Raw genomic sequence first — 24,788 nt, 5'->3', positions numbered from 1 at the left:
ATTCCAAATAACAGGTACTTTTCTTAGACCATGAACATCCTAAATGTTTTAAATGGGAAATTTCCTAAGGCAATCATAAGGATACATAAAAATGAAATAAAACATATGGCTATTAATTTCAACATTATCTTTCCAGTAATGATCTTTCCCCCCCCAGCATCATCTAAGGAGCTACGTTTCTTTTCCCCGTATAACTTCTAAACTAATCTCCCAGTCCTCCTGCAGCTGAAAATAATAATATTAAGAAAATAAAGCTCAGAGCAATTTTCTAGCATTTGTCTGCACAAAAACACATTTATCTGAATGGTCATGAACAATAAGTACAAAGAAAGTCAAAGTGAAAATTGCTAAATGAAATAGTCTTTCTAAACCTAGGTGAAAACTCATACTCTGTAGTATTTGACCAGCTCTTACCCTGCTGAGTTATCAATTCACAAATTTCAAATGATGAGAGAACTGCTAATAGTAAAACTGTAACATGAAATTGAAATTTATTAATCTAGCAATCATTGGTTAGCAGTATTTTTTTCTGATTCTTTATGAAGTAGACATATGTAGCCTGAGGAATACAATTTAAGGAACAGAATTCAGAGATTTGACTTCCTTAAGCTTAGATTTGTATCTAAAGGCTGTTCAGACAGTATATTCTAGGCTATTTCAGTATTTTACAATTGACGTGAAATTCATTAGCACAATATTTCTCTCATGTTTCCATGAAGTAGTGAAAAGCATTCTCTTAAAACATACTTCAATGACATGCATATAGAGTTAGTTTGTATTCAGTGGCTTTAAGGAAAAGAAAGCATAAACGGATGAAAAAAAAATTTAAAATGCTTCCTTGAGTGAGATGTATAGTAAGCAGGACCTCTAAATTACTTGGATTAAGTGTGAAATAACCTTATGTATATTGTGTTGAATTTGCCTTACAAAAAGACTAATTTCATAGAGAAATCAAATAGTTTTATTTGTTTTTATTTCAAAAGCCAGCCAAACTCAGAAATATATTTAAACAACTCGACTAGCTGATATGAATATAACTCTGTTATGATCTAGTAAAATTCTGTGGGGTTAGACCAAAGTTGGTTTATCAGATATGAAGAAAAATGAAGAATTTCAACTGATAACAGAAAATAGTTTTATTAACTAAAGCTAAATTTGATCCTTGTATAAATATAATAATATGCTTATCAGTAAAAATTAATAAAAACCTGCTTCATTTTATTCCTTGTTAAGAGTCTGTTGAGAGAGCTCATAGTCAGCAGTTTCAAAGCATTAAACAGAAAACTCCTGAGATTGGCTAGAAAGTAAAGTAACTTTAATGAACATAACTTCTATGTGATACTGCATATGGATTTAGGTGAATTGATGAAGCTTTTTGCTTATCTGTTAGTAAAAGATATGCAATAGATAAAAAGGTAATGCAGCCTTTCTGCATGGACTTATCATTCCTTATTCTGCATGCATGAATTCTTTGTATGCATGCATAGTTTCAGATTCTTTCATTTTTTCTTACCCTCATGCCTTCAAATCGTGACAAAGCTCTTAGAGGTCTCAAAGCTCTTAGTGTCCTAAGGGACTTAATGGCACCAAGTTCAGAGTAACCCAATGCATTTGCTGTTAAGCTAACCAAAGAGACCTATATGAAAACAGGAAAGTAGAAATTATTATATTGTAAATACTACTTTACATACCATAGATGTGAGCTATAAACTCCTTTAGAAGAATCTAATTTTGGACCACTTTCTTCGGGAATACGAAGTCTTTTAAATTTAAAAAAAAAAAAAAAAAAGTAATAAGAAAGAAGAGTATGACAGGTGAATAAATAAACAGAAGTACCATATGGTAACAGTTAATTAATATCTGGAAACATTAATAATTAGGAATTTCATATTGCACTAATGATTTGAGGACATTTAAAACCACAAACACACACGCAAAAAAAAAAATTAATCTCTCCTTTTTACCAATTTAAGCATTGTTTTCCATTTTTCTCTGTTTTACAGTGCTGTTGGGATCAATAATTACTGTTGATAATGCCCATTCGTTTGCCCACAACTGGAAAGGAAATGATTGAAGCCTGTTTTGAATTAACAGATGGGTCACAGAGCAACATTGTTTGTCTGGAAATTGGTAGAAAGGATTAATTTTTTTATATTTGGTTACACTGAAAAACACTTTTGGCTAAATACTGAATTTATGTACTTTCTACATTGACATTAACCTGGACAATCCTGGATTTTGCTGTTTCTGAAAATACATTACAAAAATATTTCCACAGTTTCTGCAGAACTAATAAAGTCTCATATCCATATATTCTACATCCCTGCATTTTGTCGATGAGAAATGCCATATTCTTCCTCCACATGCTATGGCTCCTGACCAATATAAGACCTTCAGTTTTCTTTCCATTTCCCCTGAATGCTCCTCCATTACTCTAATTTCTTAACTATTTATTGCACAAATAATGGTATAATGATCTCATATACTATTCTTCTCATCTTCTGATCTGTTCTTCTGACCTATTCTTCTGATCTTCTATACTATTCTATACCTTCATTTTAAAATGAAAAATAAACTAGTTGGCATACATAGATATTATGTTCGTAGAGCAAGTAATGAAAAATAAACAAATGAAAAACAAAACAAAACAAACAAACAAAACCCAAAATCAAACACCAGATAAAATTAATATAAAAGTAGCACAAAAGGAAAAGCACTACATACATCAACAATCAGGAAGTCCAGCCAGCACCAAGCATTAGTAAAGTATGTTTGATAGCCATAGGCCACCCACTTCAGCAGCATTTCCAGAATGAAGATGTAAGTGAAGACCTTATCAGCATATTCCAGCATGGTCTTGATAGTTTTACGCTGTTCAATATATATATCTTCAAAAGCCTATGAGAAAAACATACTGGTTGTTCCCTTTTGTTGCCGTACAATTTAAGTTATAACAGAAACAACAAAGGTAGGGAAAAAAAAAAAAAAAAGGCAAACCTTTCTTCAAGAACAGGCATGTGATTTTCGGTTTTGTCTCAAGGTTCCTTTTCTGCTAACTGCATATATCTGTTCTTAGCCTATGGAACTATATTTTCTTCCTTACAGGATAGAGAAGCAGATATTACACAGCAACAACTTCTTCACTGGACAGAGATCTTTATTTATTCATTGCTGCTGGTCAATTATTATACTCAGATCATTTTCAGTACTTACAAATTTTTTTTGATTCTGCAAAGTGATGGAAGTGAACCGAATTATGCTGAGTAATTTATAATTTAGTTTGTATGTAGGTAGATCCATTTTCAAAATCCAAGGCCATAGCTGTAAAATTTTCAGTAAAATGACAATGCAGTTGATCTTATGCTTTTAAGTCCTGTTAGTTTTTGAAAAATTTAAGCCATAAATCATAAAACAAGTTATTCTTTTCTTAAAAAAAAAATCTAAATCAAATACCCTCTCTACTGTATTATTCACATTTTATTAGATACATAAAATTTCTTATGATCCTTTTAAATTTATTTACATGTTCCGTGTATCTTATTTTTTTTTTTTTAGAAGTTTGACAAATGATGTTCAAACATATAATGTCTGCTTTTCAGTAATTATTTCTGTCCTCTAAGAAATTTTCCCTTTAGTCACTTTTAAATTGTAATTATACTACTATTTCATATACGAGTTATTGGTTTTATTGGAGTGAAAGAGCTGGAATGATCTGTAAGCTTGCAAAGATTTGGGTATTTATCAATACTAACATTCATTTTGACCCAGTCTGATTTTGAAACACTTCTGTCAGTTCAAATGATTAGTGTTTCTCTACCAATCATCCAATTGGTATCTATGTATCAGTAGTTTTGGATGCTCATGTACTTTGATACACTAGCAGCTTTAGCTCACAATATTGGGAAGAGTTGGCACGTACCAATTCCATTTCATGAATCAGACTATGCTAAAGGCTAAGCTTCTCCCTGCCTGCATGTGCCTGCAGCTGGGCTTTGCAAGCATCCTGGAGCTTATGCCTGCCTGATTTTCCATCTGTAATGACAGCGAGACTTGTCTCAAGTGTGACCTTGGGATAAACATTAGAATACAGTGTTGGCAGGTCTGAGGGGAACTTTTCGCTGTCACAAAGAGCTGTCTCACATCTCTAGGGTATTAAGCTAATGCCCTGATCTGTGTGGCATTCTCCCAAGGTAAATGTTCTGTGGATGACATACACCTGAGTTTCAGGAGCATGAGGTGCTAAGTTGCATTTCATCCAAAACTTCCTCTAAACACAATGATGGAAATTGACTTTTAAGCAGTCTCCTGCCACTACTTTTCTTTCATTTAAATTCATGTTGCTAAGGGTTTTCCCCAATCAGTATCATCAATACTGTAGATATGAGTCTATGAGTTTTTTTTTCCTGTGACACAGGAAACTTGTCACATTGTGTTGTGTAAAAGTTGCTTATTTGATTGTTGTTTTGATATTAGACCAAAGACAACCAGAATACTTACAGATTTAACCAAGACTCATGATAGGCATAATGGTAAACTGCTAGCCATTAAGTGTATTTTAAAGATTTGGGAGTGGCCTAAAGAGTTTCTAATAGACTTTTGCAAAGTAATTTTGTTTAATGATGCAGAAACTTAGGTAATTTACTGAATGGTAATTACATTTACCTGCACAGATGCCAGATATGCTCTAGGAAATCTCGGGGCAAACAGTTTGCCTAAGAAACTTCAGTTCAGGCTCAACTAATCCAGGTTCAGCTTTATTTAATAGCTAATTTCAAATTTCTATATTATTCATCATTATTTATATTTGTAAAATGATATATTATTTTGTTTTGTTGATGTTGTTTTTTGTAATGGTTTTGTTTCTTTTTTCTTTTTTGTTATAGACTTACATGATGGTTGGCTTCTCTTTATTTTGTCCCCATATGCTTGTTAAACTTACAGCATGGTGATTGGAAAATTTATCTTTTTAAAGATATCCCAGACATAAATCTGTAAGAGGCTGAACTAGAAGCATAAACAATACATTCTTATTCAAAGAGAGGGCAGTTCTTTTCCTGAGATATATCAGTAAACACCAGTAAAACTAGAGACAAACCCAAATAATGAAGTTAAATGTGTTTTCTTCACATGTTCTCCCTCTCCCACGTTCAGACATATCACTTTCAGCAATGGAGTTAAGCCCTCTCTAATCGATTTTGTCTGTTCTTTTTTGGACATTATTGAGAAGAGCCATTTTCAGCATTTTTTTTTTCAAGTCCTGACTAAAATTTGGTGATCCTTTGAAGTCATGGAATTTTTCTGGAAGAGACAACTAAATAAAACAATGTTTTCTGACACAGTTATGACACTCTCTTCATGTTTTACTCACCAAAGCTCCACTACTGAGGAGAATCATAAAGACAATGAAAGTCTCAAACCAGTTGTGCTCAACAATCCTGAAGCAGGTCTTTCTAAGGTTCCACCACTGCTTTCCTCTCCCTTCTTCTACACTTACTTGACAGCACTTGAAACGCCGTACACAACCTTTAAAACAATGTATGTATTGAGAAAATGAGAAATTTTGTTGAATTTCATTAATTTTGACTGCACAGTGGCACAGCACTATATTTCTAGAAGATGTGTTATTTAGTAAAAACTCAATAGAGTTTCACCTAGATGATCTCTTTCCTCTCCAAAACAAGTAAATTTATTACTGAGATTACTGAAATTTACAAATCAATGAACAGATAAGAAAAAAGTATTTATCATTTATCAAGAACTAAGTGCTCAATACACTATGCACATAAAGATAAAAGTCCATTCAACATGAAGCCACATTACAGAATGCAATGTAAGAGATGAAAATATATTAATTCATTCAAGTTTAAGGTAAGTTTATGTAGTAGCATATGGGCGAGTGTTATTACATTGTACTTTCTATTGCTTGGGATATTAAATTCACTATCCATATGTTAAATTTTGGTCTAAAAGTATTACTGCTTCTAATCATTGTTTAAACAATGACAAAAGAGTAAATAATTAAAAACAAATATTAATAATTAGTTAAAACAATTAATTATTCATGAATTAGTGTTTTTTTGTTATTATTATTATTTTTATTATTATTATATTTTTTCATCCCAAACACCTTCAGTGAAGCAAGCCTCTGGCTCCATAGCTTCCTCAGGTTCAGCTTCTGGTTGCTCTTCTGCAGGGAGTCCAATGTCAACTGTGCTACCTTCAGATGAACTGGACATATTTAGCTTCTGTAAAGAAAAAAGAAAAAGGATCACAAATGCACAGTAAGTGTTTTTAACACAAATATGAGTAGTCCTCAGAAAAAATAAATAGTTCTGCTTTTGTTATGGTATTCAATGTAAGTATATTGCTGATCATCTCATGTTAACTTTGTACTTGAAAAAATTTTCCTCTTGCTTTGTATGGATATGTTAAATAGAAACTGTATCACTGATAAATAATATTCAAAGAAAATTAAGTTTCAAACTAAAAAGTATGAATGATGGCTCTAAGCCTTCAAGGACTTACATGTATGACCACAGCTAACCATAAGTGGCAATGATCTGTTGGATAGATTTAATAAAGCTTAAATATATCTGCAGCAATCTGCAGTCTCTACTGAAAAGCAGGTAAGAGCTTAAATATAACTATCTAAATAAGGTTGGAGCTCAAAGGAATGAGGGAAAAAAACACAGAAAAAGTTGTATTTTAGTGCAAGTCCAGATTAAAAGTCTTTTTTTTCCTAGGCAAAGAAATCAATGTGAATTTCAATAAAACATGGCAAAACTGCTACATTTGAAATTCTTAGTTCAAGCTGAGGTGATGCACATTTGTATAAAACGTATAAAATTAATAGAAAATTGGAAAAAGGGAACTATTAAGATGGGGGAAAGTTAATGACAAAGTTCCTCACAGATGAATTGGGGTTAACGTTAATTTTTTTCCCCGCTGACTTGTGGCATCTTTGGAGGAAATGAAATATGCTGATGCAAATTTAGGAGGCCTGATCAGTTGACTGAATTGAAACTGGGACAAGGAAAGAGGAGGTCTAAAATGGGGATGAAAAACAGTACAAGATGTAAAAATTAAGACATTGACTTAATCCTGCAAAGCAGGGTAACAGTAGATTTACTGTCCTTACCTTACAAACTCACTCCAGTTTAAAAACTAAGCTCTTTGAAATTAATGGTGTGATTTATACTTTTAAGATAATTAAGTTGTTAGTTTGCTAAAGAAAAAGAGGTTACACAGCTGGAGGGAAAAGGAAGGAGGGAAGGAAGGAGGGAAGGAAGAGACAAGCTTTTAGAGCTAATTCAGTCAGGAAAAAGGGATCCTGGCCAGCACTCTAAAACTCCAGGAATGGTGCTGAAGAGCTCAATATGTTCTGAAGCCAGTTGGAACTCCTCTGATTGTTCCCACTGGCCCTGGAAGTGCATATAGTCTTTTCTAAGTGGGTTCTCATCTAAAACTCAGCTAATTCAAAGGCTGCCAAAGAAAGCTGTTCTAGTGTTCATCTCTTTTACAGTTCTTTTTTACTAACAGTCAATATAAAATAAGGAGTTGGACTCAAATCCAAAACAGCAATGCTGAATGTTCTTCCCATAGAAGACTACGTAACAGAGTTGTTCTTTCATAATTTTCTGTGGGAAAAATCAGAAATGTCATGGTGCTTTCTCAAAGGAATGAAAGATAAGGCTGGTCCTACAGGCAGCATTCCCTCTACTTCTCTTTCTATCTTGCAAGGGGATGATTAGGTAGTACACTTACCTAAAGCTTTCCTGACCTGAGTGTATTCACCATTGATCAGTCATAAAACAGCTTGTGTTCCTTCATTTGACCATCTGCCCTCTGATGGTTTGGAAGACTGGACAAGCCAGCATTAAGGCAGTTATGGGGAGAGTAGATGACCAGTAGTCGTTTTTCTCCAATGAGTCTTTGCTTAAATTTTGTTCTATTTAGAAATTCTTTCAGCTGGGGCAAGTTCTGGATAGTGTGCTCAAAGGAATTTTTATAACATCTATTGTGGCAGCAATTCAGAAGCTTGAATCAAAGTCTATTATGCCCTATAGGACATTTTAGGAAATATTTAATAGGAAAAGAAATATTAATGCTTCAGATATTCAATGGGAAATTGGAACAATGCTCTGAAATAGGTTCCCAAGGGAAGAGGTGGTTTTGTGCTAGTCTGCTTTCTTAGAGAGGATCTAAGGATAGCTCTTAGTTTAGCAATAGATTTTTGTAGAGAACACTAGAGGGGTTAGGTACACCAAAGTGACAGCAGCATAAAACTCAGCTAGCCTAAAACTGAGTGTCTGAAGTACTACAATGTTGAAGCAATACAACAGTGTCTGGTATCCCCCCAAAAAAACAGGATTGCTAACTGAATGAAAGTTAGCTTAAGGTTCCTTAAGGAAGTTAGTTTAAAGTTCCTTAAGTAAGAAAGTTATTCTTCTTAAATGTCTGGAAAGATAATTTTCTGTTTTGACTAAAATATCAGCACTTGAATTTGCTGAGGGTGTAGTTGTTTTGCAAGTTATGTTAGTATATCAATGGAAATGATTTTGTTAAAATAGCCACAAAGAAGTTATGTAAAAGAATGGTTACATCTGTAATATGTTTTTTTTGTTTGTTTGTTTGTTTTTTAAATACAGATCTCAACAAAATTTTATATCTCTAGCCTGCTTTGACATTCCATTAGGAACATAAGATGTTTTAGTCTGCTGATACCATTTTTCAGTCTTAACAACTAAGGGGATTTCACAGAATCACAGAATCTCTAGGTTGAAAGAGACCTCAAGATCATTTGAAGTATATTGAAACGTCTGGTTGAATCTTTTATTGCAATCTTTTTATTGGTCTAAAGAGTTGACAATTTTAAAATCTAAATTCCATTGTCTAAAGGAAACAGTAGTCTAGCTATTTTTCTGTTTTCTGGTTTATTCCTGCTCACAAAACAAACAAACAAACAAACAAAAAAACACAAACACGTAGAGGAGCATTTTCTTTGAGTGGCAGAGAGAATGTGCGTGTTACTTCTAATGGGATCCTTGTTACAGGGTGCAAACAAAAGTTTCTGGTGGAATAAGCATGTAGCTAAGGCAATACCCTGATCCACCAGTTGTTGCAATTACAAAATACGGGCCATAAGGAGTCTTTATGGATTATTTTGGTCCCTCATTCCCTGACATCCTATCTTCTTTTGGAACTACTGTAATTTTTTAACCCTCTCATTCATCAAGAATTAAACCCTCCTTTGCTTCTGCTTTTGTACAAAGAAGCGACAAAATAACAAATGATGAATACACTTTTTTTTTTTTTTTCTCTGAAAAAAATAAAAACATGCAAAATATCACAGAGAAATGCACAAAGTATCTACATACCTCTTTGCTTTCTTCCAGGTCTGATTCACTACTAAATTCCTCTGTATTTAAATTTTCAAAGTCAGATTCACCCACAGCAATGGGCACTGTCACAGTCAGGCTTGGGTTGTTTATGAACGACATGTAATCACTTTCGTCAATTATGTATTTTTCCACACTGCTGCCTGTGCCTATGCCACTAGTTGTTCCATTTGCATCTTTAATATAGTCATGGTCCTTGCTTAGTTCGACAGTTGTATGGTTGGAAATACAACTATTTTTGTTGTTCAAATCTTCAAGTGGTTTGATTTCATCTAAAGCTTTTTGCTTTTTAACAAAAGCTTTTTGGATGAATTCACGTGCTTTTCTTTTCACATAATCCATGCCCTTCTGCATTCTTGCAACAGCAATTTGGAGATTATTCATTTCATTATCATCATCTGTCACAGCAAGGTTGTCTGCACTAAAAGAGCTCAATAGCAAGGCCAAAAATAGGTTCAGCACCTGCAGAAAAATAAGAAAGGACATTCTAGAGTTTATCCCAACAAAGAACATGTACTTTATTAAAAAGAAATAAAAAGGCTCATATTAGTGACATTGAAGACTGATGTCACAATAATTCCCCATAACCAAATAAAAGCACCTTCAAAACTATTTATATTCTCTGTGGAAAACTAAGTGTTTTGTTTGTTTGTTTTTTTGTTTGGGTTCTGTTCACTATTCAAAAATATTACTACAACTGACTAATATCTATAAATGTGTCTTTAAATCCAGATAGTAAAAAAACATTTTGGTGGAAAACCCTTACAACCCAAAAGTGGAGATAACAAATTTGCTATTCAGCATGTATATATATATATATATATATATGTATACATATATATATATATATATATATATAATATGTATTTTTTTTTAATTAACTTATTCCATCACTTCCATCACACAGCAGTAATTAGATTTAGGTGACTAATCATATGTGATAAATAATAATAATAATAATAATAAAATACAGAAAATGGTTTATAAAGAGACCATAATCTAAATTTATTTGAAGCAGAAAATATTTACAAAAAAGCCAAAAGACAGATTAAGAGGTGACTAAGTGCTCACTCTAATATTACATCTTAGACTTTTGATGTTGTAAGGTGCAGAATACTTTGTTCTCAATCCAGAAAAGCTCTTAAAATTAACTTTAAGCATCACTTGAAACCACCTCCTTAAGTGTTTTGTTGAAGCAGAGCCAGAGCACTTAGTTCACTTCAGAATTGAACATACTGTTGCTGAATAATTTTTTGTTAATGTTTTGATTACGTACCACTAGGTTTCCAATAACCATGACCATCATGAAGACAGTAAGGCACATGGCTTGGCCAGCGACCTCCATGCAGTCCCACATTGTTTCTATCCATTCTCCACACAGTACTCGAAATACAATCAAAAAAGAGTGAAAAAAATCTTGCATGTGCCAGCGTGGAAGTACACAGTCACTTGCGATTTTACAGACACATTCCTTGTAGTTTTTCCCAAACAGCTGCATCCCAACCACAGCAAAAATGAACACAATGATAGCCAGCACCAGCGTCAAATTTCCCAGAGCTCCCACAGAGTTACCAATAATTTTTATTAGCATATTTAGTGTTGGCCAAGATTTTGCTAATTTGAAAACTCGTAACTGGAAGGAAAAAAAAAAAAAAAGAAAAAGAAAAAAAAAAGAATGTTAGGATGAGTAAGAAAGACACAAAGATATTAAGAGATAGTTTACGGAAAGATATTACTGCAAAATATGCCTTGAGTATGACTGTTGATAGGTTATCCTCTTTCCTAAATGTGTGAAGGGTCAGTCACAAATTTTGCAAAGTTAGAGCTGGATATCCTCAAAGCATAGTTTTTATCCAAGGCTCAAGAAATTACCAACCAAAGTGAATTTAAAATCTGTTGCTTATCTCCTAAAATCGACTAGGCTATTTTTCTACAAGTATTTGCAGAGTAGATCTTTTCCCATGATGTTAATCAGAGCACAACACATCTATCTAGTGAATCTATTTGTTTCTGCATAGCAGGATATTTAAAATATGTATATATAATAAATAAATTGGAATTAGGCTTAGACACCCATTGCTATCTGTTTGTCTTGATGTCTATAAATTCCCACTGAGGACAGTAAGATACTACGACTAATACGGATGAAACCCCATTGAAACATCAGTGCAATTGATGTATATTTACCAATCTGAATGATCGAAGAACTGAGAGTCCTTCCACATCTGCAAGACCAAGTTCAACCAAGCTAAGGGTTACAATAAAACCATCAAAAATATTCCAGCCTTCCTGGAAATAATAGTAAGGATCCATTGCAATTATCTTGAGAAACATTTCTGCTGTGAAGATTCCAGTGAAGACCTGAATTCAGAATGCAGTTGGTTATTTTTTTTGTGAAATATAATATTACAGGTTTAGCTGATGTTTGAGCTACCTAACTGCAATTAGCCTCATCCAAAACTGATACTTAAAAATGGTTCCCTATGTGATTTATTATGACCACCTTACCTTAAACAAGGCCATACAAACCAAGTAATTTTTTTTTTTCAATTAATTGAATTAGACACTGAAGAAATTACATAAACTTCTGTTTTATAACATTTAGAATCCAATTTCAACTCTGTCAGGATATGGACTTTCTCAAGGATATCGTTTGTACTGCACAAACAATATCCCTAATTTGATTTTCACGACATAAACCAGAATGCTTTCCAAGAAATTACATGGCATAACATCATTTTTAGTATACTAATTACATTATACAGCAGCATGAATGAGGCCAAATCTGACTCCTGACAGAGCTCCACTGCTCCTCCAGCCTGCAAGAATCCCATTCAGTTCAATACAGATAAGGTTATTAATAACAGCTGGGAATCAGCTGAGATACAACTTGAAAAAGCTGAGAAACTTCTACATAGGTGTTGCCAGTAAGTTTAGTGAAGCTCGTTGGTTCAATCACTTTAATGTCAGAAATAAAATAACATTTAAGAGTACATTTTAAACATGATATTCCTGGTAATTGTATCTTATTGTGAAATGAAATATTCTGAATGAAGCAGAAATCATATTTAGGTGTTGCTAAAGTAGCAACTCTGAGCAGCTTTGAGAGAGAGCTGTTGTGATTCTGAGTATTAGAAAAAAAAAATCCTATAGAAAAGGAAAGTACTGAAGCCACTTTTAAAGGCTGGCTGAACCCTGGTCTGAAATGCTTCTTTCTCCTCTCCTCTTGTTTTTGATAATCCATTTTCAGGAAGGCTGAATAGAAAGTGGAGCAGTTAAATAGAATATAATCTAACTGGGATAATCATGAGATGGACCAGATTCTGACTTGCTCTGCCTAGGAACATCAATGCTCAAGATAGATTTTACTACTGCTTTTAAATACAGATACACATCACAGATACAAACACTAAAGAGGGAAAAGTTACTAGTTTTTAAGAAAGAGGATTAAAACAAACATGTAAAAGGTGGGAATGAATAAATACTGCATGAAAATATGAATAAGGTTCTTAACCATCAGGATGGTGAGGTTCTTGAGGAATACTCCCCACCTGGAGTACTGCATTCAGCTCTGGGGCCGCCAGTCTATGAAGAACATGAACCTGTTGGAGCAAGTCCATAGGAGGAGCACAAGAATGACCGGAGGTTTGTAGCACCTCTCCTGAGGAGACAGGCTGAGGGGGCTGTGGTTGTTCAGCCTCAAGAAGAGAAGGTACTGGAAAGGTTTTTATAGTGGCCTTCAAGTACACCTAAAAGGGCACTACAGGAAAGCTGGGGAGGGACTATTTTTCAGGGCATGTATTGATAGGAAACTCTCTTTGTAGTCTGATATTCACCAAAATTTATATATATATATATATTTGTTTGTTTGGAAAAAGACTATAACTTGCTTCAACACAAGATTTTTCATTTTACTAGGGCGCTCATATCCCTTATTTTAAATACAGGAAAACCAGCTATATTTGTCTGTTAATTCTCCTATCTGAATCCTGTAGTTATTTACATGATCTGAGTTATTTTTTCTTCATTACAAAACAAGGAATATTAAAAATCACATTGTAAGAAATCCATTCTTAAAATAAGAGAATAAGTAGGACTACAGCTGCAGATGCTTTGCTGTGATCAAACCTGTCAGTTCAAAAACATCAGAGCTACAGAAAATTAACTCCTGAATTCTTTAATAATTTATCTTTTTGAAGTAGAAGGGAGAAAATATAGTTGACAACATGACAAAAAGGTACCTTACTAATTATCTGATTCTAAAAAATGTAAAGACTATGAGAGGAAAAAGTGCTGTGGGATATTTTTCATAGTTTTGCATAAAACATATAAAGAAACCAATCCGCATACCCACATAAAAAGTCATTTAGCCTGGAAAATTCTAGAAATGCCTTTAAATGGCTCTTCTAATGATTGTAGACCTGTACTCAGGAAACAGAGTAACAAGAGGAAAGCAATTAAAAACACATTCATAATTTACACTTTTGTATTGTATTGATTGAAAATGAAACACTACATTTATTTCCATGGTGTCCTTTTCATGGAAGTAATGCATTTCCTGGTTTAGTAGTTAGATAAATCAACTTCTATTTAATATAGACTTTACTTAATGTAGCATTGGGGCCCCTTTTTAAATATTTAATCTGGTTTTGTGGAACGCTGGAAAATATTGATTTTACAGAATCCTAAGTTACATGACCCAGGGTTGACAGTGAAATTTACAAAAATGTTGTATTTTATCTGGAGAGCAATAGATGGACATTAAATTCACTTTCTAAAGAAGTAAAAAACAACAACAGCAATAACACAACAAACTTAAACTCCTTTCAGTTATTTCAGACATACTTTCTTTAAAATTATAAACATAAAAAGACTTACCAGATTTCCAACTGAAAGTACGTTATTGAATTCATCAGTCATCGGATAATGTTCCATGGCCATAAAAAGTGTATTTAAAACAATGCAAATAGTAATCGCCAAGTCAACAAATGGATCCATTACCACTAAGTTGACGATATGCTTTACTTTTAACCAATGCGGACTGCAGTCCCAGATCAAGAAAATATTTGCAAATTTATACCAACATGGTGGGCATTTCTGCCTTGATTCTTCAAGTTCTGTGGGAAATCAAAGTTCACAAAAAAATTCAAAGTTCACAGCAGTAAGTATGTGACTGCTCTAATCTACATCTCAAGCCTATATTACTTGTATCCGTCAAGTTAATTACCATCTGTAATGTTATCAATTAACCCCCTATAAGCACAAATTCTTTATATTTCAATCACTATTCACATCAGTAGCAATTTATATATTATGTATTTTATTGTTTCTTGATTCAGACTGTTCATCAAACTTGCCGTTCTATTATGTAAATATTTTACTTTCAAAACTGTGGTAGTAAGGTAAAATTTTTCAACATAATTTTCATTCCTAGTTCAAGAAAAAAAAACAAAACCGAAAACTTTATCACCTGTAGTAGCACTTCTTTAAAGAGTAATTGAATAAATATAAATGCTAAAATATGCATATAGTTTAGCAATGGTAACATATATATGAATAATGTTCAGTGGTCTTTTTGTGTCCAACAATTCTTTAATTAATATGAGTAAGCATCCTCTTAGTTATGACCATCAGTCACAACGCTGTAGTCCTAATGACCACAAGGTATTTGATGGCAAAACAGTGAACTATAAATGCTTATTTGTGTAATAAACTCAATGTATGTAGAGCTTTGATAAATATTTGTTGGTTTGTGGAACAGTATCTATTCATTGAGATATTTTAAATAATTTTTAATGTTTCAACTCATATTTTCAGATGTTTATTGAAAAAAACAGGTATTAAGCTATGAGTAGCACACACCTTCCACTGTGTTTGTAAGAATGCTAGCAATGCTCATTGCTCTTTCTCTTAAAGCTGGATCTTCCAGAAAGTCCATAGAAACATGGAAAGAGCTTGATATTCTTTTCCTTATTTCAGTTTCTGTAGTGGTGCCCTACAAATAAAAAAAAATAAGTCAGACCATATTTCAGTAATAAAATAAGTACATATTGTATAAAACCCTATCATTAATATGCATGTATGCGTGCTTCGTGCACTTCAATTTTTATAATGTCAGACTTTTCTTACTTTTTAGTATGTTAAAAATAATTAAAAATATATATTAGGCAATAGTTACCTACTGCTCAAGAGTTAGCAAGAGTTTATTCACTTAACTTTTGCATTTCTTTCCTTTGAGCTTTGAAAAATTGTTTAAACAAATGGAAAAGGACTGAATTCAAAAGATTGTATAAAATCTTTGCAAACTGTATTTTTTCCTTACTCTTGCTGACAGAATTCAGCTTCCTATAACATATTAGTCTTTCACATTAGACAAACTGTAGCAAGAAAAGTATGACTTCCTCATGCTTCCTCATGCTATTATATTTCTAATTAATGTTAGTAGACAATTTTGAACTAAGCAAGACACTTATTTTAGAGACCTCTTCTCTTACCTGCATGTATATACACAGTGACAGCAATATGTGCTGCTCATATGTTCACACAGACACTTTTTTTTTTTTTGTGGTGTGTGTAGAAATGTGATTTTCCAATGAGCTACTTGTTGTCTAAACTACTGAACTCCACCAGCAAAGGATGGAAATATAAAAGAATGAATGATAGTAAAGAATTGACTACTTTCTTATATTTTAGTGGGCTGATACAGAAGCGTGTTATCAAAATTAACTGATAATGCTAATTTTGATAAAGTGGTGGTAGCAGTGTCATATTTTTTGTAGACGTATGATAGCATTTTTGTGTACAATTTTCAATTGTATAGTAACTTTGATTTTGTGGACTACAGCCATAGACCTTTATAGCAGCAAAAATAAAGTATAGCACAGTAATGTAGTATAGTGCTTTTGTGAATGTAGAAGTTAATATTTCAGTGTGTGGAAACTGCAAATAGCATTTGTTAGTTATGAGAATTTTAGTAAGAAAAAAAAAAAAAAAAAAAGAAAAAAGCTTGAGTTGCAAACCTATCTTATCTGTTTTACTTATTAAAGATTTTACAAGATGCAGGAGCATTCACAGCTTGACCAACCAGGAAGCATTGCCAAGGATTCCATTCTGTAGATAACACTGGCTGGTGCAGTAAGAAAAAGCCATGATGCCTAAGCTATTTAAAACTTTCTTACATTGTCATCAGTAGCTGGTTTATCTATTATCACCTCTGGCAGAAGCTGTCCAACAGGCGATGTAGGAACAGATGGTCCACCAACCAGGGAAACCACCCCATTGCAATCCACAGTGCTGTGCATCTTCCCATTCACTGGAAACACTGCCAGCATCCTGGATGACCTACTGGCCTGACTAATGTTACTGTTGCGCCGTTCACCGTGTCTGCGCGGCACAAAGAGAGAATCTCTTCTGCTATCGTTGTCTTCAAAAGTGCTGTGCTCATCATCAGCAAAGTCATTTTCTGATCCTATATCCTTTGCTCTACCTCTGAAACTGAAAAGACTTGTTCTGCTGTTGCGCCTTGGAGAAAACAGGGAGCCGCGGATGCTCAGCAAAGACTGCAGGCAAACAAAATTTGTAATTATCAGCTGAAATCTTCAAACTTAGCATTGTTATTAGTATCACATAGGTTTTTTGTTTTATTTAAAATGTTTTCCATAAGATAAATGCTGCTGTGAAACATCTGTATGTATTTCATTATATAATTTTCATTATATTTTATATACCTCTCTGCTCATGGATTGTTAAGACAAAAACAGTTTTGATCACTCCTTCCTCTTAATGTTATTAATATCATTAAAGTTACTGAGTAGTTGCACAATACCCATCAAGCAAAAAGTAAAAATATGAACATGCTTCTTTATATGCAGCAACCTTCACATTTTAAACCAAACTCGAACATCATTAAAGCACGAGGAAAAGGTGAGGCTATCATAATAAAAAAACACTGTTAACGTTTAATAAGTATAGATGAGGTATAATCACTCAAAAAAAAAAAACCCCACAGAATCAACTAGAGAATACTTTTAATATGATTTTTGAATAATGCTTTTACAAGAGTAGGGATATGAAGATGAAGTGATGAAGTTACATTTCATTCTTTTTTTTTTTTTAGGTTGGCCTAGCAGCTACTGCACTTTCAGTCAGACACTGAAAACGATACTAAAATTTAATGAAAATCTCAATGTTTCCCTTCTTTAAGCAGTGGGGTCATATTACTATACCAGAAAAACTAAAGTAGTTGTGTAACAGCCTGTGACACTTTAAAGATATGCTGCTACTAAAAATATCTATATGCAGTACCTGATGTGGAGAAGAGTATTTCTTTTCATATGTCAGTCTATTGCCTTCAATAGATAATCGGAAACCTTTCCTTCTTATGCTGTCTTCCGATTCAGACTTGTGAAATTCATCTTCTTCTTTTTCTTCTCCTCCAGATTGTTCTTTCTGTTTTCTTTTTTTCCTTCTATTTCTTCTCTCTTTTGCACTCTTTGAGCTCAATTTGGATGCCTCTGAGGAACTTTCTGAGAGCCCACCAGCTCCTTCTGCAGCACTGGGCTCCCTGGACTCGGCAGATGCTGTTACTGCTGCTGCTGCCACTGCTGCTGCCTGCCACATTGCAGAATTAATTTGTGTCATTAAGCAAATCAAGACAGTCTTTAAAATTTTACTTATATGGAATTTTTAGTCCAACTCCCTTAAGTCTTTTCATATAATATTCTAAAAATATGGTCATAGCCTTTGGTGCTAGCCTTCCTCCACCTTTTGTGAATAGCTTTAAAATGCAGAAGTCTAATACACTGTATTGATGATGTCAGACTAAATAAAAACATAATGAACAATGTATTCCTAGTTTTGAATATGTCTTCTTGATTATGCCTCACCTGTTTTCAGTAAAAAGCCTTTATTTCGGAAGAGAAAATCTCGGAGCTAACTCTGATGTTGAATACCCAGCAGGGCAGTTTCTGTCTCCAAATTCAGAAAACAGGGGTTCAATATCTCTAGAAAATTTTCTTTGATATTCTTTTGTATTGCACCATAAGGTATACCTGAGCCGCTTCTTGTTGCTTCTTCAGCTGTTCCAGCATCTGTTGAAATTCTGCCTCTTTCTGTTCTGCTTCTTCCATGGTTGCTTGATTCTGCTCTTCATAGGCCATGGCAACCACAGCCAGAATCAAATTAATCAGGTAGAATGAGCCCAGAAAAATCACCAGAACAAAAAATATCATGTATGTTTTCCCAGCAGCACGTAGAGTCTGGAAGTAAGAATACATTTATAAGCAAGAACAAGATAACAACAGTTCTGTTCTTCATACTGTGAAAATTAAGCTAATATAAGATACTTGATTTTCTTGCATTACTGCTGCAAACATATTTAGTCTATTATCCATAAAAAAATTCTCACCAGTTGATAAAGATTTTCCCAGAAGTCTTGGGTCATCAGGCGAAACAGTGACAAGAAAGCCCAGCTGAAGGTGTCAAAACTTGTGTAGCCATAATTGGGGTTTCTACCAGCTTTCACGCATGTATACCCTTCTGGGCACTGCCTGCAAAGACAAACTGGGTGTTACCTTACATAGGTATTTTCGTATTATCATTTGGAATGTCCAGAAGAAGATTAGGATTAAAAAGTGAATTGTTCTTGTATAGTGGATCAGACTATATATATCATAGAATTTGTAACTTTTAATAGAAAATTATTTTAAAGGATACTAGAAAAATTAAGTGGGAGAAGCACATAAAACCAAATCAAAGCAAAACCCTACTGCGAAAAGTTCAAGCTTCTAAAACATAGTCCAAATAATTAATTCTTAATGTTGTAACTAATGTCACTACTTTCTACTGTTCTTGAACCTGTTAGTACTCCTATGTGCAACTGGAGCTGGAAAATAGCACGTTTTCTAGCTGTGGTATCTGTTACTTTACATACTGGCAGGAGATACACTAATATCAGATTTCTAATTCAGCCATGCAAATACTAACATCATTAACTAATCCAGCGAGGTCAATGAAATCCACTGATTCCATTGCAATTGGAGATCCAAATCCACAGTCTGGTGTAAAAATCATATATTACTTCTTATGTGAAAGAATGTAATAACTCAAAATATAACGCTCCCGCATCCCACCATGCACATCTGAAGACAGATTTAACTTGAACACTGTGAAATAATACTGTGAAATATGGTCTTACCCAGCATCAGAGCTATTTCCACAAAGCAGAGCATCATTTTGCCCTTCCAGAAAATAAAAATGACCTGTTTAGAAAAGAATTTCAAAAAAAAATTATTATTATTATTTTTAACTACAGCTCCCTGAAATAAATAATCCAGATCTAAAAGCATTAAGGTGATTTCAGATGCAATTTTAAACATCTCGTATTATTTTTTTCAGCAGGATTGTAACTTCAGAGTAAATGCCACTATGAATTGTAGTAAGTGCCATCTCTCAAAGCCTTCTGTTAAAATGCCAAAATGTACTAAAAATCCTGACAAGTGCTGCTTTGTGAAGGTGATACGCACTGTTTTCCTTTCAGACTGATCACTGAACTAAGTCACACTTTGTGAAATCATACTTTACACTTATTTATTACAATAATTAAATTGTACTTGAAAAAAAAAAGTTACTGATAATTTATTTTAAGGAGGGAAACTTTCTGATCAACATTGCCAAGGGTTCCAGTTTGCCACTTACAAATGCTTGTGACAGTTATGTGAGTTCTGTAGTTCTGTAAAAAACCACATGGCTGCCAATGGCTCCAACTGTTACAGGTGCTTACACACTGCAATTAGCTTGCTGACTGGTATGAGGGCTCTGGTACACATCTAAACTGAGTAATAGCAACAGTCACTGACTTGTGCAAGAAGGGTTTTAGGAGTATATGATATGATGATTATTGATCACTTTAGGAAAGAGAAACTGGATATATTCTACCAAATCACCCAGTAGCTAACCAGCCCATAAACTGTATAGTAATCCTGTATTTTTTTAAGAGACTTTTTGGATGGTTTAGGCAACAACATCAACCTGTCCATTTTTAGAAGAATAAAGAGATGGTAGGAAAAAAAGTTGTATATATTAATATGTACTTTCACTGTATCCTTGAATTTGTCCTTTTCCTCTCAAAGCAGACTTCCACAGTAGCTAAGCTCTTTATTTCAAAATACTCATCACAGAAGGAACTTCCTCCTGTAGCAAAGCTTCCCATTTAGCCACAGGCAGGACACAATTTGTACAGTCAGACCACACAGCCCAGTGTCCCATTTCCAGCACAGACCAGAAGTGCTGCCTGAGGAAGTCTGCAATCACAGGCCAGAGACATAGTGCTACTCCCCTGAGTACCCTCAAAGCTTCCTTCCAGTGCTTCTGAAACATGGCTGCTTCAGAGTTCGGGCGTTTCCTTTTTTGCTTTGTGAGGAAATTTTAAACGCCTATTGGATTTCTGCTCCATTGAACTGGCCTGCTAGTCTCCCTTAAACTGATCTCATCTGAAATGCTGTTGGTGTAGCTGAGCTTTGATTTGCATGTGGCTGCACATGCTGTGCTGCTGAAGCATGGTCACTACAGAAGCTAATGAGTTCTGGGTGTGAAGAGGTGTCAGAAGTCACTGGCTCAGCATGGTGGTTTGCTGCAAGAGGTACACCATACCCAGGCCAGCTGCATCTCTTATCTTTCTCATCCTGTTAGCAAAATTTGCCATTTGGACAAGTTAGGTTTTTCAGCTGCACATAGATTTTGTTTGACAGTCTGTGAAGGACTCAGTTTCAGTATCCAATCATGCATACAGGGTACAATCTTCTGTGCTGCGCAAAGTGCAAAACCCTGTGTGCTGCTGCTGTCATGCTGGGCTGGTATGCAGAACTGCACTGTGCTGAAACCCAGCTATAAACAGCAAAGTTAGCTGACTTGATGCTGTCCACAGCTGACCCATATGAAAGAAACCTTATTCTGCATGATGTCAGCTAATCATGATTAAAACATGCTGGAACGTAACAGCTGGTTGGGAATAATGCAAACCTGACTGCATTATACGTGGGGCAGTCAGTCACAATCAGCACTGCTGCAGCTGAGCTGAACTGCTGAAATAGGGCTTGTGTTAAAGTTCTGAGGTTTATCCAAGATACGGCATGGAGCATGGTGGTCTTGCCAGCTCCACAGGCAATAGCCACACAGGCTTTCTCTGAATACTCTAGTACAACCATGTTTAGCAGGATGGCAGATACAAATGTTCAAAATAGCACAACAGGAAATTTTTTAAAACAACTCAATCTGAATGGCATAAGCCCCTAATAGATGCAAAATTCAGAAAGGTATTTTGCCAATGTAATGTGAGGAGTTTATTACTAAATTCAAGACATGTGGTTGGCTTCATTTTCTTCGACTCGGAAATATGAAAAAATCCCTGATGGGCAAGTACTTCACTTTAAGGGAATTTACAGTTGGCTGCATAAGCTTAGGGTAATGACTGAGCATAATTGTTATTACATGAAACAGACACTGAGATGTTTCACACTGAGTGCTTCCTAAGTGAATAGTTATGAGCAAGACCCAGTACATAGGACAAAGATGAAACCTCTGTGAAACCCAGCACAAATGAAAGTAGGAGCCCACCCAGAAAAAGAGAACAGGAAGCTCTGAGAAGATCATTTTTCTTTGTGAAAATGCCTGTAAGCAAGGACAGGCTTATTAACGTCATAGTAAGACTCGTAACTTCATAATAGATGTATATAACTTGTGTATAAATATACAAAAGGTTGAAGCATCCATTCATTAGAGTATATTCTGTAACTAATGCAGCATGATTTTTCAGGTTCTACAGGTCTCCTTGAAGTCAACTGAAATCAGAGATTGAGTTATAGATTGTTAAAAAACAGACAAACAAACAAACAAAACCAAAACACAGAAAATGAAGTTTGACCCTGAAGACCTTGCTTAACCTTTGTTGTACACCGTGTTATGAGATCTCTCCAAATTCAAGCGTTTAAGTAAAGTGGATTCCACAAAAAGATTACATCTTGACTTCAGAAATTAAGATAGAAATCAATCACAGTCATTGATCAGGTGTGTGATCATGGTTAGAATTACTTCTATTTGAAATTTTTCTGCCTTTGACTTACAGGTATTGAACCCATTATATCTTTGCCTACTAGATCAAAGGTATGTCTATGATGAAATTTCTGATCCCCATGAGGTTTTTTTCAACTGTAATCAAATCACCCCTTAAACCTTCTCTTTGATATGTTAAGTAGGTTGAGCTCCTGGTCTATCTTGGCATAAAGCATGTTTTCCAACCCTTTAATCATTCTACTCTTTTCTGCACATTCTCAATTTTTTTAACATGCCATCTAAATTGAACTTTTTATAGTATTCCAGTGGTGCTAAATACAGGAGTAACACTGCCTCCTAGTCAATAATTTATTTATGCAAACAGGATACTATTTAGCTTTTTGGCTGTAGAGTTTTAGTTTTAATTTTTCAGAGTCCTGGCTGCTCCAAAGCATCTTAGGTGCTTTGCTGAAGGCCTTCCAACTGCATTTCTATCTTGCCTTCATTGCAGCTCTGCAACACTTCATGCAAGCTGCTTTGACAGTGTTTTACAGTTTTCTTTGTTCTCCTGTTGTTTTTTTTTTTATTATTATTATTATTTATTTATTTATTTATTTATTTATTTTTTAACGTGTTTTTATTCTTATGGTTAGTACCTGTTAACACTGTTGCTACAGCATGTACTCATGGGAAGCAATTGCCCCTGTGTGAGAACCACCCCTCTTCTCCCCAGCCTATTCTTGCTTGTAGCTTTTGGTTTATATTAGGTGACCTAATAACATGCATGTATGAGCATGAAAATGAACCAGCCATGCAGCACCTGCCCTTATCAAAAGCATGTTCCAATTAGTGCTAATAGCTCCATAAGCAGGAAAAATATCTAGGGAGTTAGAGCAAATCCTGATAAAAAAAAATATAAATATATATATGGTTACTATGGTAAAAGTATTATGTGGCAATCACCTGCTGCACTAGAAAGGACACCCAGGGGAAGAGACTCACCTGGGAACCCCAACACTTCTCTTCACTGTTTTCAGTTTTCCTTTTCCCTCTCCCTTTTCTTTTTCTCTCTCCCATTCAGTTCTTTCACTGTTAAGAGACGATGTATGCCACCAGCTACAGTCTGGTGCATGTGAACCTGTCTCGGCATGAATTGTCCAGCACTGACTTAGGACAGGGAACTTAGGTTTGCCACCTCACATTTAACTGTGTTGAAGTACATTTGTTTGTCTATTCTCAGTTTGCCAAGCGGCTCTGTATCAGCAGAACTGTTTAGAAAATTGTGTGATGGGAATTTGTCAAAATGGAAAAATGCATCAGAATGACTACTGAGGAGGTTTCTCTGAGTCTTCCACTACTGAAGATTTTAACTAATCTAGAGGATGGAAGTCTGCTTGTGCATGATACTGATCTCATAAGGGTGGCAGGTGAGTTTGAGGAAGATGGCAACATTTAAAAGATTCAGGACAGTTGGAGAGATGGTGAGTAAAATTAGGGTGCTAGTCAGGCTGGAACAATGATCTGTGCAAATACAAAGTGGGAACCTAATGAGGTTAATGCCTGTAAAAGATTCAGGAGACAGGTAGGCCACAGACTAAACATGATTTAATGATGTTGCAATTGTAAACAAAGACAAGCACTAGCCTAGGATATACAAAGCAAAAGTTGTATTCCTATGTGCAATCCTTCTCCTTTTAGCAATCTAATCCACTTAGCAGGCCTCATGTGGAGGTGAAAAGCCTGGATGTGGGTACTGCACTTTTATAAAGAATGTTTACAAACAAGAAGGATCCAGAAGAGAGATCTAGGTCTAGGAAATAAATCCTAGGAGAAAAGGGTGATAGAAAAAAGACTGAAAGAGGAGAGAACAGGGAATGGGAACATGCAAATAGTCTCTAAATACCTTTGAGACATCGATTAATGATGGAGAATAATTTGTTTTTCAGGCCTGTGGTGAAGTTCATAAGAACAATTAGCTTAGATTGTAGCAGAAAGATTTATGTTAGACCTTAAACAATTTTTTTAATAATGAGGATAGAGAAGCACAAGAATGGATATATGGTGGTAATACTGAAGACTCCTCTTCTGGATTCCTCACTGGATGTCAGTACTCTCTGACATCTGTCAGAAATGACACATGCTGAACTTGTTTTGGGGTATATAAAATGCTTAAGACTCTTCTTTCAGGAACTCATTGGGACCTCTGTCTCTCCCAGGGAAAGTGTAGATTTAGCAGAGAGATCTGAGAAAAAGCTGTATCAACGAGAGAGACCGTGCTCTTCCTTTCCACTTCCCTGCCAGCCACTGGAGCAGGTTGATGAGAAAGAGAAAATACTTCTAACT

General features: G+C 34.7%; 1 protein-coding gene across 1 annotated transcript in view; it reads right to left on the bottom strand.

Moving 5' to 3' along the window:
* LOC311210830 (sodium channel protein type 1 subunit alpha) overlaps positions 1–24,788 on the bottom strand; it is a gene marked incomplete at both ends in the record, with an annotated part of 68,614 nt that overhangs the window by 28,644 nt on the left and 15,182 nt on the right. The window contains 14 exons of the mRNA XM_084289037.1: positions 1,514–1,636; positions 2,725–2,898; positions 5,369–5,523; positions 6,128–6,245; positions 9,378–9,860; positions 10,675–11,031; positions 11,586–11,759; positions 14,277–14,515; positions 15,261–15,393; positions 16,577–16,957; positions 17,703–18,008; positions 18,449–18,655; positions 18,805–18,946; positions 19,594–19,657. Coding sequence (XP_084145163.1) covers positions 1,514–1,636; positions 2,725–2,898; positions 5,369–5,523; positions 6,128–6,245; positions 9,378–9,860; positions 10,675–11,031; positions 11,586–11,759; positions 14,277–14,515; positions 15,261–15,393; positions 16,577–16,957; positions 17,703–18,008; positions 18,449–18,655; positions 18,805–18,946; positions 19,594–19,657 — 3,056 coding nt within the window. The remainder of the gene's footprint in view (positions 1–1,513; positions 1,637–2,724; positions 2,899–5,368; positions 5,524–6,127; positions 6,246–9,377; positions 9,861–10,674; positions 11,032–11,585; positions 11,760–14,276; positions 14,516–15,260; positions 15,394–16,576; positions 16,958–17,702; positions 18,009–18,448; positions 18,656–18,804; positions 18,947–19,593; positions 19,658–24,788) is intronic.

The sequence above is a fragment of the Netta rufina genome, assembly GCF_964035555.1.
Source record: "Netta rufina genome assembly, chromosome: 6".
NCBI lineage: Eukaryota > Metazoa > Chordata > Aves > Anseriformes > Anatidae > Netta > Netta rufina.
Note: the sequence above shows the minus strand (reverse complement) of the source record. Positions and strands in the feature narration are given on the sequence as shown.